This window comes from Muscardinus avellanarius (assembly GCF_963383645.1).
Source record: "Muscardinus avellanarius genome assembly, chromosome: 1".
In the NCBI taxonomy this organism is placed as follows: Eukaryota; Metazoa; Chordata; class Mammalia; order Rodentia; family Gliridae; genus Muscardinus; species Muscardinus avellanarius.
This window is the reverse complement of record NC_137786.1, coordinates 32876107-32891123: the sequence shown is the minus strand read 5'-3', so window position 1 is coordinate 32891123 and position 15017 is coordinate 32876107. Positions and strand designations below refer to the sequence as shown.

Genomic DNA, 15017 nt, shown 5'->3' with positions numbered 1-15017 from the left:
TACTATTAAAGATAAGAATATGTTTATAAAGGAAATATACCATCCGTCTGAAACATTAGTTTTTCCAATATATTCATTTTTAGTACTTAACATTTATTTATTTATTTATGTATTTATGTATTTATTTATACCAGGGATTGAACCTAATGGCATTCTACCTTCCAGCTATAGTCTCAGCACTATTTTATTTTTTATTTGGAATTAAGGTCTTGCAGCATTTGACTTGAAACTGCAATTTTTGGTCTCAGCCTTCCAGGTACTTGGATTATAGTAGATGTGCACCCCCATGCCCAGCAACTTTAATTTTTGTTTTGTTTGTTTGTACCACCAAACTACACCCCAACCCTTTTTATTTTTTAATTTTGAACCAGCGTCTTACTAAGTTACTGTGTTCTGGCCTCAAACCTATAATCCTCCTGTCTCAGCCTCCCAAGCACTGGCATTCCAGGTGTGCAGCACTGTGTCTAACTTAACTTTACCCTTCCTTGTAACCAGACACTTCTGTTACCCATTGAAAAAGGATATACATCAATATTCTTGTACATATGTATTTGTTTATGAGATGGGTCTTCCTGTGTTGTCTAGGATGGTCTCAAAATCACAAATTAAAGAGACCCTCCTGCCTTAGCCTTCTAAGAGGTAGGATTTACAGGCATTTGCCATCACATCTGGCTTGCATTATTTTTAATAATAAGTATGCTTGTAAACTGGGCACAGTGACATACACCTCTAATCCCAGTACTTGAGAGGCTGAGATGTGCGGATTGCAGGTTTGTAGCCAGCCGTCAGCAACCTCCACAAATTAGTGAGACTCTGTTTCTATAATAAATATGTACATGTAGTTTCCAACATGGTTGAAAATACAAATTTTTGTATATATATATATTTATTTATTATATATAGTTAACATATAAAGTAAATCAGTTGCTTTCTAGTTAAATAACATATATTACCCCTTTCTTTTTCAGACTAAACAGTTATAAGTGTATTACAGACACACTTCAAGAACTGGTAAATCAGAGCAAGGCTGCTCCTCAGTCTCCTAGTGTACCTAAAAAGCCTGGTCCTCCGGTGTTGTCATCGGACCCCAACATGCTGAGTAATGAAGAAGCAGGACACCATGTAAGGGACAGAGCATGCGTTTATTATGAAAGTGCATTGTGTTTTAGAAGTTCTATGTGGTAGTGCTGGCACAATCACTTCAGGAAAGGTACTAGCTCTTAAAAGTTACCATTTTAGGATTCCTGATTTCCTACCAGGGTTTTAGAGCTCAGGTACTGTGATACCCATTAACATAACCTTTAACTATGTTCATTTTGTTCTTTATTTTAGTTTGAACAAATGCTTAAATTGTCTCAGCGGTCCAAGGATGAGCTCTTTAGTATTGCTCTTTATAATTGGTTAATACAAGCCGACCTTGCAGATAAACTACTACAGGTAAAAAAGTTTTATGGCAGTATTGTTAATGTTAATTTATATTTTTAAGTATAAATCAGTAATTTAAATGTATATGTAGTTATAAGGAAATCAGTTTCTCATCTTGTGCTTATCATTAGATATTGCTATAAAGCTAAGTGTGTAAAATCTTTTCCTAAGAGGCAGAGTAGATAGCTGCTTTAACATTCTTGTTTTTCAGAAGCTGTTTAGGATGGTGTATGTTGTATAGTGTGGGGTAGAAGCCACAAGATTATAAAAGTCGAGATGTGATACTTCATATCTATTACATCACTGTGTGACTTCACACATGTCCTTTTACTCTTCTAAGTCTCATTGTTCTCAGACTACAGAGTGACTACATGGCATTTGATAATTTTAAACACTTTGACCTCAGAGTCTAGTAACCAGTAGCTATGTTCCCGAAATTTATTTAAAGATTTGTAACTTTACAATACTTAATTTTACCAGCCTAATGGATTATAGAAATTATTTTATTGTGGTAAAACAAAAATCATTTATAATGAGAAAAATTGGCCTCTTTTTTTATCATTGAATGTTGGATTATAATTCTGCTTGTTTTTGTCGGACATGATGGCACATTCTTGTAATCCCAGTACTTGGGAGGCTGAAACAGGAGAATAACAGGTTCAAGGACAACCTCAGCAAGTAGTAAGACTGCCATCAACCTAGAGAGACCCTGTTTCAAAATAAAAATAGGGCTGGAAGTGTAGCTCAGAGGTAGAAGGCCCCTGGTTTCAACCCCCAGTACCAGAACGTAAATAAATAATTTTGCTTGCTTTCATAAACCCAAGCACAGTGGTAGTTGTCTTTTAGATGTGTTTTCTACTTCAAAAGCACCTGGATGATCAAAACATTTTTCTGAGTAACTGTGTAATTTTTAGATCTCTTCTCCATTTCTGGAGCCACATCTAGTCCGAATGGCCAAAGTAGATCAAAACAAAGTTCGATACATGGATTTACTCTGGAGATACTATGAGAAGAACAGAAGTTTTAGTAATGCTGCTCGTGTCTTGTCAAAATTGGCTGACATGCATAGGTATGGCGGAAGATTCTTATTGTAAAGAATGAAGGCTGAGCTGTTGTAGTCACATCCACATTTCAGATCAAATAAATCTATTATAGTTATGCATAAAACTGGGCATGGTGGCGCATGCTTGTAATCCCAGTTCTAGGGAGGCTGCAACAGGAGAATTGGGTTTAAGGACAGCCTCAGAAACACAGGGAGACTCAGCCGGGCGTGGTGGGCATGCAAGGCCAGCCTCAGCTACTTAGTGAGGCCCGCTGCGACTCAGTGAGACCCAGTTTCAAAATAAAGTATAAAAAACAGGGCAGAGGGTGTAGCTCGGAGGTCGAATGCCCCTGGGTTCCATCCCCAGACCCGCAAAAAAAAAGAGAGAGAGAGAGAGGGAGATGCTTCAGCAACCTAGCAAGACCCTGTTTCAAACCAAAAAGAAATTTTAAAAAGGGCTAGGGGCTTAACATGAGTAGAATTTTTCTGATTTTTACATGGATTTACTTAAGGTTTACATTTCTCCTTTTTTCCTTTTTGTTTTACTAATATGTAGGAGATACTAAAAGAATGCTTATTAGAGCTTGGTATGGTGGTGCATGCAGTAAGTTGTGCAAGTAATATCAGTACTTGAGAAGATGAGCCAGGAGGATTGCAGATTCGAGGACAACCTTAGCAAGACCCTGTTTCAATTTAAAAAATAAGCACACACTTGTAATCCCAGCATTTGGGAGGCTGAGACAGGAGGATTGCACAGTTTCAAAGCCAGCCTCAGCTACTTAGGAAGGCCCTTTGCAACTCAGTGAGACCCTGTTTTAAAATAAAGAATAAAAAAATAGGGCTGGGGTGTCGCTTGTAGACAGAATGTCCCTGGGTTCCATCCCTAATACTGCAAAAAAAGAAAAAAAAAAAACAAATTAAAAATAAGAGCCAGGCGTGGTGGTACACCATTGTAATCCCAGTACTTGGAAGGCTGAGACAAGAGGATCACAGGTTTGCAGCCAGCCTCAGCCACTTAGGCCCTCCAACTCAGTGAGACCCTGTTTCAAAATAAAAAATAGGGCTGAGGGTGTGGCTTGGAGGTAGAATGCCCCTGGATTCAATCCTCAGTACCACAAAAAATAAAAATAAAAAAATTTTTATTGAGTCGGGGGGGTGGTCTCAGAGGTAGAATGCCCTGGGTTCAATCCCCAAGACCCACCCTTTAAATAATAATAATAAGGAAATTTGTTTGTAGATATAAATATTTCTTTGTTGTCCAAAATTATAAATCGCCCTTTTTATAAACTTAAAATAATTTGATTTATTAAGCATATATATAATTTCAACTGGTACAGTGACACACACCTGTGATTCCATTGACGCAGGAGGTTGAGGCAGGAGGATTGCAAGCTGGAAGCCAGCCAGGACAACTTAGTGAGACCCTGTCTCAAATTTTTAAAAAAGGACCAGGATGTAATTCAGTGGTAGAGCATCCTGAGCTCAATCCCCATTTCCACCAAGAAAAAGAAAAACACATAAACTTTTTTTAAGTTTTAAGTTGCCTTATATGTTCATTTGGTTTAAAATAGTACATCCTATTTAATATATTTATGTCTTCAAGCCCTAAGAAATTATGTAACTAAAATTAAGAATTTTCCCTCCTAGCACAGAAATTTCACTTCAGCAAAGGCTGGAGTACATTGCTCGAGCCATTCTCAGTGCCAAAAGTTCCACTGCCATTTCATCAATAGCTGCAGATGGTGAATTCCTGCATGAATTAGAAGAAAAAATGGAGGTAAGTACCAAGGATACTTCAGCTGTGTTCTCATGGAATAGTAGCCATGTAGTTATTCAACTTAGCTTTTTCTCCTGGGAAACAGTAGATATGTAGAAGTCATTATTATTTAATTCTAGTCTCTTCTACCTATACATATTTATTTATATATTTGCTTATTTAAGTATAAATTTTAAAGAGATTTTGTTAAGGTAACAGTACCTGGGACATAAAGATATTGCTGTTATTTGTACGTTGTTCATGGCATTTCTATAGTTTTTTTTTTTTCCAGTTCAAACAGCAAGTGTGTTTATAGTACATTCATCATTTATTCTTTTTATTTCTTCTTCTTTTGGTACTGGGGTGGAACCCAGGGGCTTTCTACCTCCAGACTATACTCTCAGACCTATTTTATATTTTATTTGGCAACAGGGTCTCATTAAGTTGCTGAGATCCTCACTAAGTAGCTGAGGCTGGCTTCGAACCTGTGCAATCCTCCTATCTCAGCCTCCCAAGCGCGAGATTACAAGCGTGCGCCACCACGCCCAGCACATCATTTATTCTAGAAGCTAATAAATAACATACGGAAGTAGGCTAAACTGCCTCAATTAAGAAACTACTGCTGGGCGTGGTGGCGCACGCTTGTAATCCCAGCATTTGGGAAGCTGAGACAGGAGGATCGTGGTTCGTGGACAGCCTCAGCTACTTAATGAGGCCCCCTGCAACTCAGTGAGACCCTATTTCAAAATAAAGAATAAAAAAGAAATAGGGCTGAGGGTGTCGCTCAGAGGTAGAATGCCCCTGGGTTCTGTCCCCAGTACTGCAAAAAAGGAAGGAAGGAAGGAAGGAAGGAAGGAAGGAAGGAAGGAAGGAAGGAAGGAAGGAAGGAGAGAAAGAAACTACAAAACTTAAAATTGTCTTAAATGCAAAAGTTTGTTTCTCATTCACAAATTTGAGTGGATGTTCTAGATTGACATCTATGAGGAAGAGCGCCACCTTTTTTTTTTTGAAGCAGGGTCTCACTGAGTCACTTAGGGTCTTGCTAAGTTGCTGAGACTGTCCCTTGTTGATTTAGGGACCCAAGTTCTGTTTTCTGGTCATACCATTCCATACAGCCTTTGATTTATCTGACTAAGGAAGGAAAAGAAAATTACATAAGGAACACATTTGCTGTCTCAAAAAGCACAGCCCTGTTGGGACATATTTTATGGCCCCTCTCATTCCATGAAGAGAACTTAGTCATGTGGCCATACCTCTGCAGAGCCTGCTGGGAAGGCCAATCCAGCCATTTGTCTGGCTACAGTCATGGGAGGTACTGATATTGGTAGGCAGTAAAGGCTCTCTGCTGCAGTATACTTCCTGTGACATCTGTCAGGTTGTGATGATGTTCCTTAATGAAGATACTAGAAATCTTTATATACTATTTTTATTTCATCAAACTTAATCTCAGATACTGCTGCTCATTTCTTCAAGTACCTATTGGATTTATCATAAATACATTTAGACATTCTATTTTCTGCCCAAACTAGGTTGCTAGGATCCAACTTCAGATACAAGAGACACTACAAAGACAGTATTCCCATCATTCTTCTGTACAGGATGCAGTTTCTCAGCTGGATTCTGAGCTAATGGACATAACTAAGGTAATAAAACGGCAAGTCGAATTCCTATAATGGTCAGCTTGTTTCTAGAAAATCCTTATTTGTTCTGTATTTAGCTTTATGTTTCATGGAAAAGACTACCCTAGCTATAAAATAAGAAAACCTGGTCTCGGCAGCTTACCACTAAGCTGGATATCACCTGCTGCAGCTGACGCCTAGGAAAGGCTGCACTGCTGCTGCCGGGCCAGCAGCTACAGAGAACATACATCAGCATCCCTGAGGCTCTGTTGAAGCTAATTTATTGCCTTGCTTCTTGACTTGAGGAAAGTCACTTAGGATTGCTAATTCTCCAAGCCTCTCTAGCCTTGTACCCTTCTTAAAACTTCTTGCGTGTGTGTGTGTGTGTGTGTGTGTGTGTGTGTGTGTGTGTGTTAGTGTTACTGGGGATTGAACCCAGGGGCATTCTACCTCTGAACTATACCCCTAGCCTTATTTTTTGTATTTTTTTTTTTTTAAAACAGGGTCTCACTAGGTTGATGAGAGTCTCACTACTTGCTGACACTGTCCTCCAACTTGCAATTCTCCTATCTCAGCCTCCCAAGTACTAGAATTATAGGTGTGTACCATCATACCCAGATTTCTTCAGTTATTCTTGAACATGGTTCTGAGTACCCTGAAGCATTCTGATTTTGTGTGTGTGTGTGTGTGTGTGGTTTGGGAATTTATTGGAGATTACACCCAGGAGCAATCTACCTTTGAGCTACACTTCCAGCCCTATTTTATTTTCAATTTTTATTTTGAAGCAGGACCTCACCAAGTCACTTAGGGTTAAGTTGCTGAGACTGTCCTTGAACCTGCAATACTCCTGTCTTAGCCTCTCAGGTACTAGGATTACTGGCATCTGCCACTGTAGCCGGCTATTATTCCCTTGATTCTTAACCCTCAGTTTAAATAACAATAATTATGAAAAATATATCTCTCTTCCCATCCTGGAAAAAGCTCAAATACTAGAATCTCTTTGAACATATTTACCTTGCATTCCCATTTATTTATTTTTTTTCTTTTTTTTCTTCTTGCAGTACTGGGAATGGAACCTGGTGCATTCTACCTCTGAGCTACACCCCCAGCCCTATTTTTTCTTTTTTCTTTTTTCTTTTCTTTTTTTGGTGGTACCAAGGGTGGAACCCAGGGGCTTTCTATGTCCAGGCTACACTCCCAGACCTATTTTATACTTTATTTGGAAACAGGGTCTCACGAAGTTGCTGAGAGCTTCACTAAGTAGCTAAGCCTCCCAAGCATTGGAATTACAAGCATGCGCCACCAAGCCCGGCTTATTCTTTATTTTGAAACGAGGTCTCACTAAGTACCTGAGGCTAACCGCAAACCTGCAATCCTCCTGTCTCAGCCTCCCAAGTACTGGGATTACAGGTGTGTTGCATTCCTTTTTTTTTTTTTTTTTTTTTTTCTTTTTCAGATCTGGGGATGGAACTCAGAGGCATTTGACCTCCGAGCTACACCCCCTGCCCTATTTTTTATTCTTTATTGTGAAACAGGGTCTCACTAAGTTCCAGAGAGCCTCACTAAGTATCTGAGGCTGACCGCGAACTGCAATCCTCTGGTCTCAGCCTCCCAAATGCTGGGATTACAAGCGTGTGCCACCATGCCCGGCACATTCCCTATTTTTAATCTGGAGTTACCACTATCTTTATACAGGTTAAACATCTCTAATCTGAAATGCTCTAAATTCTGAAACCATGAGCACCAGTATGACACCACAAATAGAAAATTTCACGTCTGACCTTGTGACGGGTCATGGTCAAAACACAAAATTATTGGAAATAATTGCTCTCAGGCAGCCAGGCGTGGTGGCACAGACTTGTAATCCCAGTACTTGGGAGAATGTGAAAGGAGGATCACAGATTCACAACCAACCTCAGCAACTTATTAGCAAGACTCTCAGCAACCTAGCAAAACCCTGTTTGAAAGTGGGGAAAAAAAAAATAGGGCTGGGGTTGTAGCTCAGATATAGAGAACCCCTAGGTTCAATCCCTAGTACTTTAAGAAAAAAAATTACTAAAATTACAGGCTATGTTTATAAGGTATACATGAAACATAAATGAATTTTAGGTTTAGGTTTAGGTTTCATCCCCAGAATATCTCATTATGTATATACACATATTCCAAAATCTGAAACTCTCTTCTTCCTAAGCATTTTGATTAAGGGATATTCAGAATTGCCTTATAGATAACTTTGGATAAGATAGTTGATTGTTTTTAATTTTGAAGGTATGTTAATCTCTGAATGCTGACCTGTGGTTGGTTGGTTAATTTTGGGATTTTCTCCCACAGCTTTATGGGGAATTTGCTGACCCGTTTAAACTTGCAGAGTGTAAACTTGCAATAATTCACTGTGCTGGTTATTCAGACCCCATATTGGTACAGACACTTTGGCAAGATATCATAGAGAAAGGTAAGTGCTCAACCACAGGTAAATTAGCATACATTATTTGGTGATGTGGTAGAATACAAGCTGAAAGTAACTAGTATATCCATGGCTCACAAAAACTGTATTCCTAAATTGAGATTAAGTGGGTGGCATCTGCATACAGTTGAGGGGTAATGAGACAGCATGACCCCAGTGAGTGTTTGGGAGGATGCTCAGTGGAAAGAATGTGTCATTTCTCTGATTCATTCTGTCTAATAAAGGATACCGAGATACCTCTCCCATAGCCAGGACTCTGGAAAGACAGGCGAGTATATCACTATCAGAAACAGAAGCTGCTAAGCCGGGCGTGGTGGTGCAGGCTTGGAATCCCAGCATTCCAGAGGCTGAGACAGGATTGCAGTTTGGGGACAGCCTCAGCTACTTAGTAAGGTCCTCTGCGACTCAGTGAGACACTGTTTCAAAATAAAGAATTTAAAAATAGGGCTGAGGGTACAGCTCGGAGGTAGAATGCCCTTGGGTTCTGTCCCCAGTACTGAAAAAAAAAAAAATAGAAGCTGCTAATTATATTAATGAGGATATCAGTTCAGAAGTACTGTGAACATGGAAACAGAATAGCCAATATATACATTTCATATGAAAAATAATTGTGTTCCTACTGACGCATCTCTTACAGAACTGAATGAGAGTGTAGCATTGAGCTCCTCCGATAGAATGCACGCTCTTAGTCTGAAGATTGTCCTCCTTGGTAAAATCTATGCGGGCACACCTCGCTTCTTTCCTTTAGGTAAGTAGTGACTGTAGGTGCTGTCATGTTCTATTTTTTCAAAGTTTTCATCACTTAATGGTTTTGTTCATTGAAAAATAGTGATCATTAGAGTGAAACATAGTTTCCTTGTTACTACTGAATTTAGTTTAATGCTCCCTCTCCAGAAAGAAAAATCCCTGAAGAGTACAAGAGTTTGTTGATAAATAGTTGAGCTGAAAATTTTTGACCAACTTTTCCAAATTTATGACATCATTTTGCGGATTGTGCTGACACATTAAAAGGGATTCTGTTGTAGGTAGCCCAGTAGAAGATCGTCAATGGGAAAGCAAAGTGGCTGACATGTTGTGTGTGGGTGATCTGATGGATTCAGCTGTGCTGTTACACTGAGAGCATTTTTTTCCTTTTCTTTTTTTATTTTTAATTCTTTATTTTGAAACAGGGTCTCACTAAGTTTCAGAGGGCCTCACTGAGTAACAGAGACTGTATGCTAACCCCCAACCTTCCTGTTTCAGCCTCCCAAGCACTGGGATTACAAGCATGCACCATCATGCCCAGCTTAGAGAGCATATTTTTTTAATTGCAAATAGTTATGTTAAAATATAATTAACACTTCTAACCAAATATGCTAACTTCATTGTAAAATTACACTGTTATTTCTTGTGGTACAGTACTAATCTGCACCATACCATTTCACTAATAGAGAAACTAAAGAACAAATGCATTTTATAATTGCTTGCAAGCATATAAACTAATTTTTATATAGTTTATAAAAAGGACGTACTGTACATAATCCCTTTGAGGGTATTTCTACTTTGGCTTAGATTATTAACTTTTGAATCCAATGGAATTTAGAAGAGGCCTTCCTTTTTTGTTTGTTTGAATCAGTCTCTCAACAGCAAACAAGCTTCAGGGAACTTCAAATTGTTCCAAGTTAGGAGTTATTCAAATTCTTATTATTTACCTCAAGTCTTTGAATAAATTCAACAGTGTACACAGGTTTGGTGGCAGTTTTTTCTAGTGATTCCTCTTTCCGTGGACATTTACATTCATCAGTTTCAAATTCAAGGTACCATAACTATAGATTTGACAACCAATGCTGTTAAGTTCTTATTGATAGGTAATAAAAACTGAGAATGGTCCACATTTAGGGGGCAGCATCATGAGAACATATTTAATTTTTTTTTTTTTTTTTTTTTTTTTTGGTGGTACTGGGGTTCCTGGAAGCCCTTCTACCTCCGGGCTATACTCCCAGACCTATTTTTACATTTTTATTTGGAAACAGGGTTTCCTAAGCCAGCGCACGGCTGGCTTCGAACCTGCGCGATCTTCCTGTCTCTGCCTCCCAAGCGCGGGGATTACAAGCGTGCGCCACCACGCCCGGCACGCCCGGCATATTTAATAATTTAAATGAAGATGCATAGCTGGGCGTGGTGGCGCACGCTTGTAATTCCCGCGCTTGGGAGGCAGAGACAGGAGGATCGCGCAGGTTCGAAGCCTGCCGCGCGCGCTGGTTTAGGAGACCCTGTTTCCAAAATGAAAATGTAAAAAATAGGTCTGGGAGTGTAGCCCGGTAGAAGGTAGAAGGGCTTCCAGGAACCCCAGTACCACCAAAAAAAAAAAAAATGCCGGGCGTGGTGGCGCACGCTTGTAATCCCAGATATAGGAGGCTGAGACAGGAGGATCGCGGTTCGCGGACAGCCTCAGCTACTTACTGAGGCCCTTTGCAACTCAGTGAGACCCTATTTCAAAATAAATAATAAAGAATAGGGCTGGGAGTGTAGCTCAGAGGTGGAGTGCCCCTGGGTTCCATCCCCAGTACTGCAATTTGGCAGAACTGGAGATTGAACTCAGGGATATTCTGCCTCCAAGCTACAACCCCAACCTTTATTTATTTATTTATTTATTTATTTATTTATTTATTTATTTATTTTTTCCAGTACTGGGGATGGAAACCAGGGGCATTCTGCCTTTGAGCTACATCCCCAGTCCTATTTTTTATTCTTTTTATGTTCAAACAGGGTCTCACTGAATTGAGAAGGGCTCGCACAGTAGGTGAGGCTGTCCGCAAACCGTGATCCTCCGGTCTCTGTCTCCCAAATAGGGAGATTACAAGCGTGCACCACCACGCCCGGCTAACCCCAGCCCTTTTTGATTTTTTGCTTTGAAGCGAGGTCTTGCTAGATTGCTAAGAGTCTTATTGCCTTGCTGAAGCTGTCTGAACCTGCAGTCTTCCTCAGCTCCTAAGTGCTGGGATTACAGGCATGCACCACCATGCCTGGCTAAAGATGCAGATTTTTAAAAACTATATAGATATTTTTAAGTTATCAGGTCTTGTTTAGTAGTGGAATTGCAACTAGTGTATGTTCCTATACCTTTCTGTATTTTCAGTTCCTTAAGATATCATTGTTTTTTTAGATATCTCTGTGTTACCTATTACCACAGCCTAATTTTAGGACATTTTATTATCCCAAAAAGAAACTGTACTCATTAGTTGTCACTTCCAATTCTTCCCACTCTCCAGCTCGAGGAAACCACTAACCTACTTTCTAGATTTGCCCGTTCTGGTATGTTGTGTTGTGTTGTTTTGTTTGGGTGCTGGGAACTGAACCCAGGTACACTAAGCACACACTCTACCACTGAGCTCTACCCCTCAACTCCCCAAATTTTTTAAAAATTGGATATCAAAAGATCTCTCCCTAGAAGCTGGGCATGTAGAACACGGTTGTAATCCCAGCATTTGGGAGGCTGGAGGCTGAGACAGGAGGATCATGGTTCGCAGACAGCCTCAGCTACTTAGTGAGGCCCTTGCAACTTAGTGAGACCCTGTTTCAAAATAAAGACTAAAAAATAGGACTGCAGATGTTGCTCAGAGGTAGAATGCCCCTGGGTTCCATCCTCAGTACTGGGAGGGGGGGGAAATAGGTCTGGGGGTATAGCTTGGAGGCAGGATGCCCCTGGGTTCCATCCCCAGTACCCCCCCCAAAAAAAAGATTCCTCCCTAGAAACTGCTCAGTTATGAATAAAACCTAATTTTTGGTATTAAGAGTTCAAAATCCAATTTTCTGATCCTCTTTCCTCTCCAGATTTTATTGTGCAGTTTTTAGAGCAACAAGTTTGTACTTTGAACTGGGACGTGGGCTTTGTAATACAGACTATGAATGAAATTGGAGTGCCATTGCCTAGACTACTAGAAGTTTATGATCAGCTGTTCAAATCACGGGTAAGGAAAATATTAAGTAAAATAAACTAATTAACTACGTAACTTTCTTAATACAGAGTGGAATGTTTTGGTTTCATGTTTGTAATACCTAATCACTTAATCTAATAAAGTTGCAGCAGATTTGCTTTGTTGGTTGCATATTGGAAATTATACTTAGGATTTTGAAACTATAAGAGTTGCTTTGCTATATATAATGACTAAATGAAATGTTAATGCTTTTAATGTCAATAAACATAATTATATATACTTTATACAATAGGCTGAACCAAGGTGTGGGCCAAACACTAAATTGAGAATTGTCTGTTAGTTTTTTGTGGTGCTGGGGAGTGGGGGGAAGAGAGGGCCACTAGGCTGGAGATGGCAGAAGCCAGGGCGTTTCCAGGGGCCTGCTGAGCATGCGCCCTTCAGGGGCTCTCTCCTTAGTTGCTGCCTCGCATGCTTCTTGCATGTCTACTTCCTGGGAGAGAAACCAGTCATCCCCTCTCTGCGGCTCACCTCTGAGTCCGTGAGCCAAGACGATGAGTTAGAATCACAGGGCAAAACAATGCTGAGAAGCATCTGCTGCTGTGGACACAGCGGGAAAGCTGGGGTGAGGGGGCAGTACATTGCCATGCCACACCAGCGACTGACCTTAATAAAGTACTGTGTAATGCGGATAAAGGCAAGCCTGTTTCCAAGAGTAGAATAGTCAACATATTAAATGTTGGGTTCCTAAGTGCCTCATCTTTTAAATATAAAACAAGCATGCCCAAATGTGGGAGAAGAATGGGGACAATTTTAGGTTTAATCCCCAGTACCACAAAAAATAAAAAGTAAAAAGTAAAAACCCTCATTGAATGAGATTGTCTTTCATGGTGGCATCTCACAGTGCTTCTCAAATCACTATTATTCATGCTTTTTTTTTTTTTTTTTTTTTTTTTTTTTTTTTGGTGGTACTGGGGTTCCTGGAAGCCCTTCTACCTCTGGGATACACTCCCATGGGCTACCCTCCCAGACCTATTTTTTAACTTTTTTGTTTGGAAACAGGGTCTCTTAAGCCAGCAAGGCTGGTTTCGAACCAGCGCGATCCTCCTGTCTCCGCCTCCCAAGCGCGGGGATTACAAGCGTGCGCCACCACACCCGGCCAGTTGTCTAATTTAATACCTCTAATGCTTTTTTATTTCACTGAATGTTGCTTGGGCCCTAATGACTTAACAGATGCTTGAAGAGTCAACTGACACAGTTTGTCTCACAGCTGATTTTATTATATGTACATGTATTAACAGGATCCATTCTGGACCAGGATAAAGAAGCCACTGCACCTTTTGGATTGTATTCATGTACTATTGACAAGATATGTCCAGAATCCTAGCCAAGTTTCAAATTGTGAGAGGTAATTATGAATTAAACATTGTATTTTAGCAAAGATTTTTAATGTTTTTAAAAAGTATGTAGGTGCTGGACGTGGTGGCGCATGCTTGTAATCCCAGCATTCAGGAGGCAGAGACTGGAGGATTGTGGCTCGCAGACAGCCCCAGCTACTTAGCGAGGCACTTCACAACTCATTGAGACCCTGTTTCAAAAATAAAAGGATCCCCAATACCGAAAAAAATAATAATGATGAAAATAAATAGTTCTATTAAAAAAAATAAAAGGACTAAAAAATAGGGCTGAGGGTGTAGCTCAGAGGTAAAAATGCCCCTGGGTTCCATCCCCAGTACTGAAAAAAAAAAAGTATGTAGGTAAGAAACTTAGAAAAAATATGGAAAGATATGGGGATTATGAAGATGTGTGGGAGCTTTAACTTCTTTGTACATAAGCAGTAACTTATTTGGATGCATGTATGAAAAGTGGGAATTTTTTCAGTCTTTCAACTTGTGTTTTGAAATTGTTGAACATATATAATTTATGAACAACTTTTAAGTTTTTCTACTTTAATGACCTAGGAGCAAAGCATATCAGTTATGTCTTTGTGATATGATTGACCATTTCAAGAGATACTCTTCTGAAAAAGCCAAAAGAATGTAAATAATTCAATAGAAATAGGATCATCCCTTCCTGCCTCCTCATTATAACAGTCTTCAAGTGCAAGGTCTAGTTATGTAATAATTGGCCTCCTCCCTAAGTTGTCTTCTCTGTTTTCTAGCATTTATTATTTACTTAGTCAAGTGAAACTTGTTACTCTACAGGATAATAAGCAAGATTAGCAGGAGTTGGGGGAGAAGAGACCTTACAGAAGGAAATGTTTCTAAATGTGTAAAGAGTTTTTTGGGTGTGATTTCCTTTACAGGAGGAGATTTACCAACCTCTGCCTGGATGCTGTCTGTGGTTACCTGGTGGAGCTCCAGTCCATGAGCTCTTCAGTAGCAGTACAAGCCATCACTGGCAATTTTAAATCTCTCCAAGCAAAGTTAGAACGGCTTCATTAAGTATTGTGTTGTGTTTTCACCCATCTGTTTTGATCTGTAAAATAAAAGCTCAGCTGGGTCGAGATACCAGTTGTTCTAAATCTAAGAATTTATGTACAGTTTTTAATACAAATATGTTTTAAAATAAGTGGCTAATATTTACAAACATTTACTAAGTGAATTAATTTTGTGACTACTATTCTTTTTTTTAATTGGTTTGGGCTGAGGTTGTAAGTCAGTGTTAGAGCCTGTGCTAGCTTATGTATGACCTTGAGTTCGATCCCCAGCACCAAAAATAATGATAATAATTGGCTTTAAAAAAAAAAAAACAAAATAAGCTGGGCGTGGTGGCGCACGCTTGTAATTCCCGCTCT

At 39.6% G+C, this 15017-nt stretch overlaps 1 protein-coding gene across 2 annotated transcripts in view; it reads left to right on the top strand.

Annotated features, from left to right (window-relative positions):
* NUP155 (nucleoporin 155) overlaps window positions 1–14664 on the top strand; it is a gene marked incomplete at both ends in the record, with an annotated part of 64726 nt that extends 50062 nt beyond the window's left edge. For both annotated transcript variants that reach the window (XM_080692316.1, XM_080692315.1), the window contains 10 exons: window positions 969–1122; window positions 1333–1437; window positions 2340–2494; window positions 4115–4244; window positions 5753–5866; window positions 8174–8294; window positions 8944–9054; window positions 12120–12256; window positions 13522–13628; window positions 14526–14664. In XM_080692316.1, the coding sequence (XP_080548442.1) occupies window positions 969–1122; window positions 1333–1437; window positions 2340–2494; window positions 4115–4244; window positions 5753–5866; window positions 8174–8294; window positions 8944–9054; window positions 12120–12256; window positions 13522–13628; window positions 14526–14664 (1273 nt within the window). The remainder of the gene's footprint in view (window positions 1–968; window positions 1123–1332; window positions 1438–2339; window positions 2495–4114; window positions 4245–5752; window positions 5867–8173; window positions 8295–8943; window positions 9055–12119; window positions 12257–13521; window positions 13629–14525) is intronic.
* Between the last annotated feature and the right edge of the window lie 353 nt (window positions 14665–15017).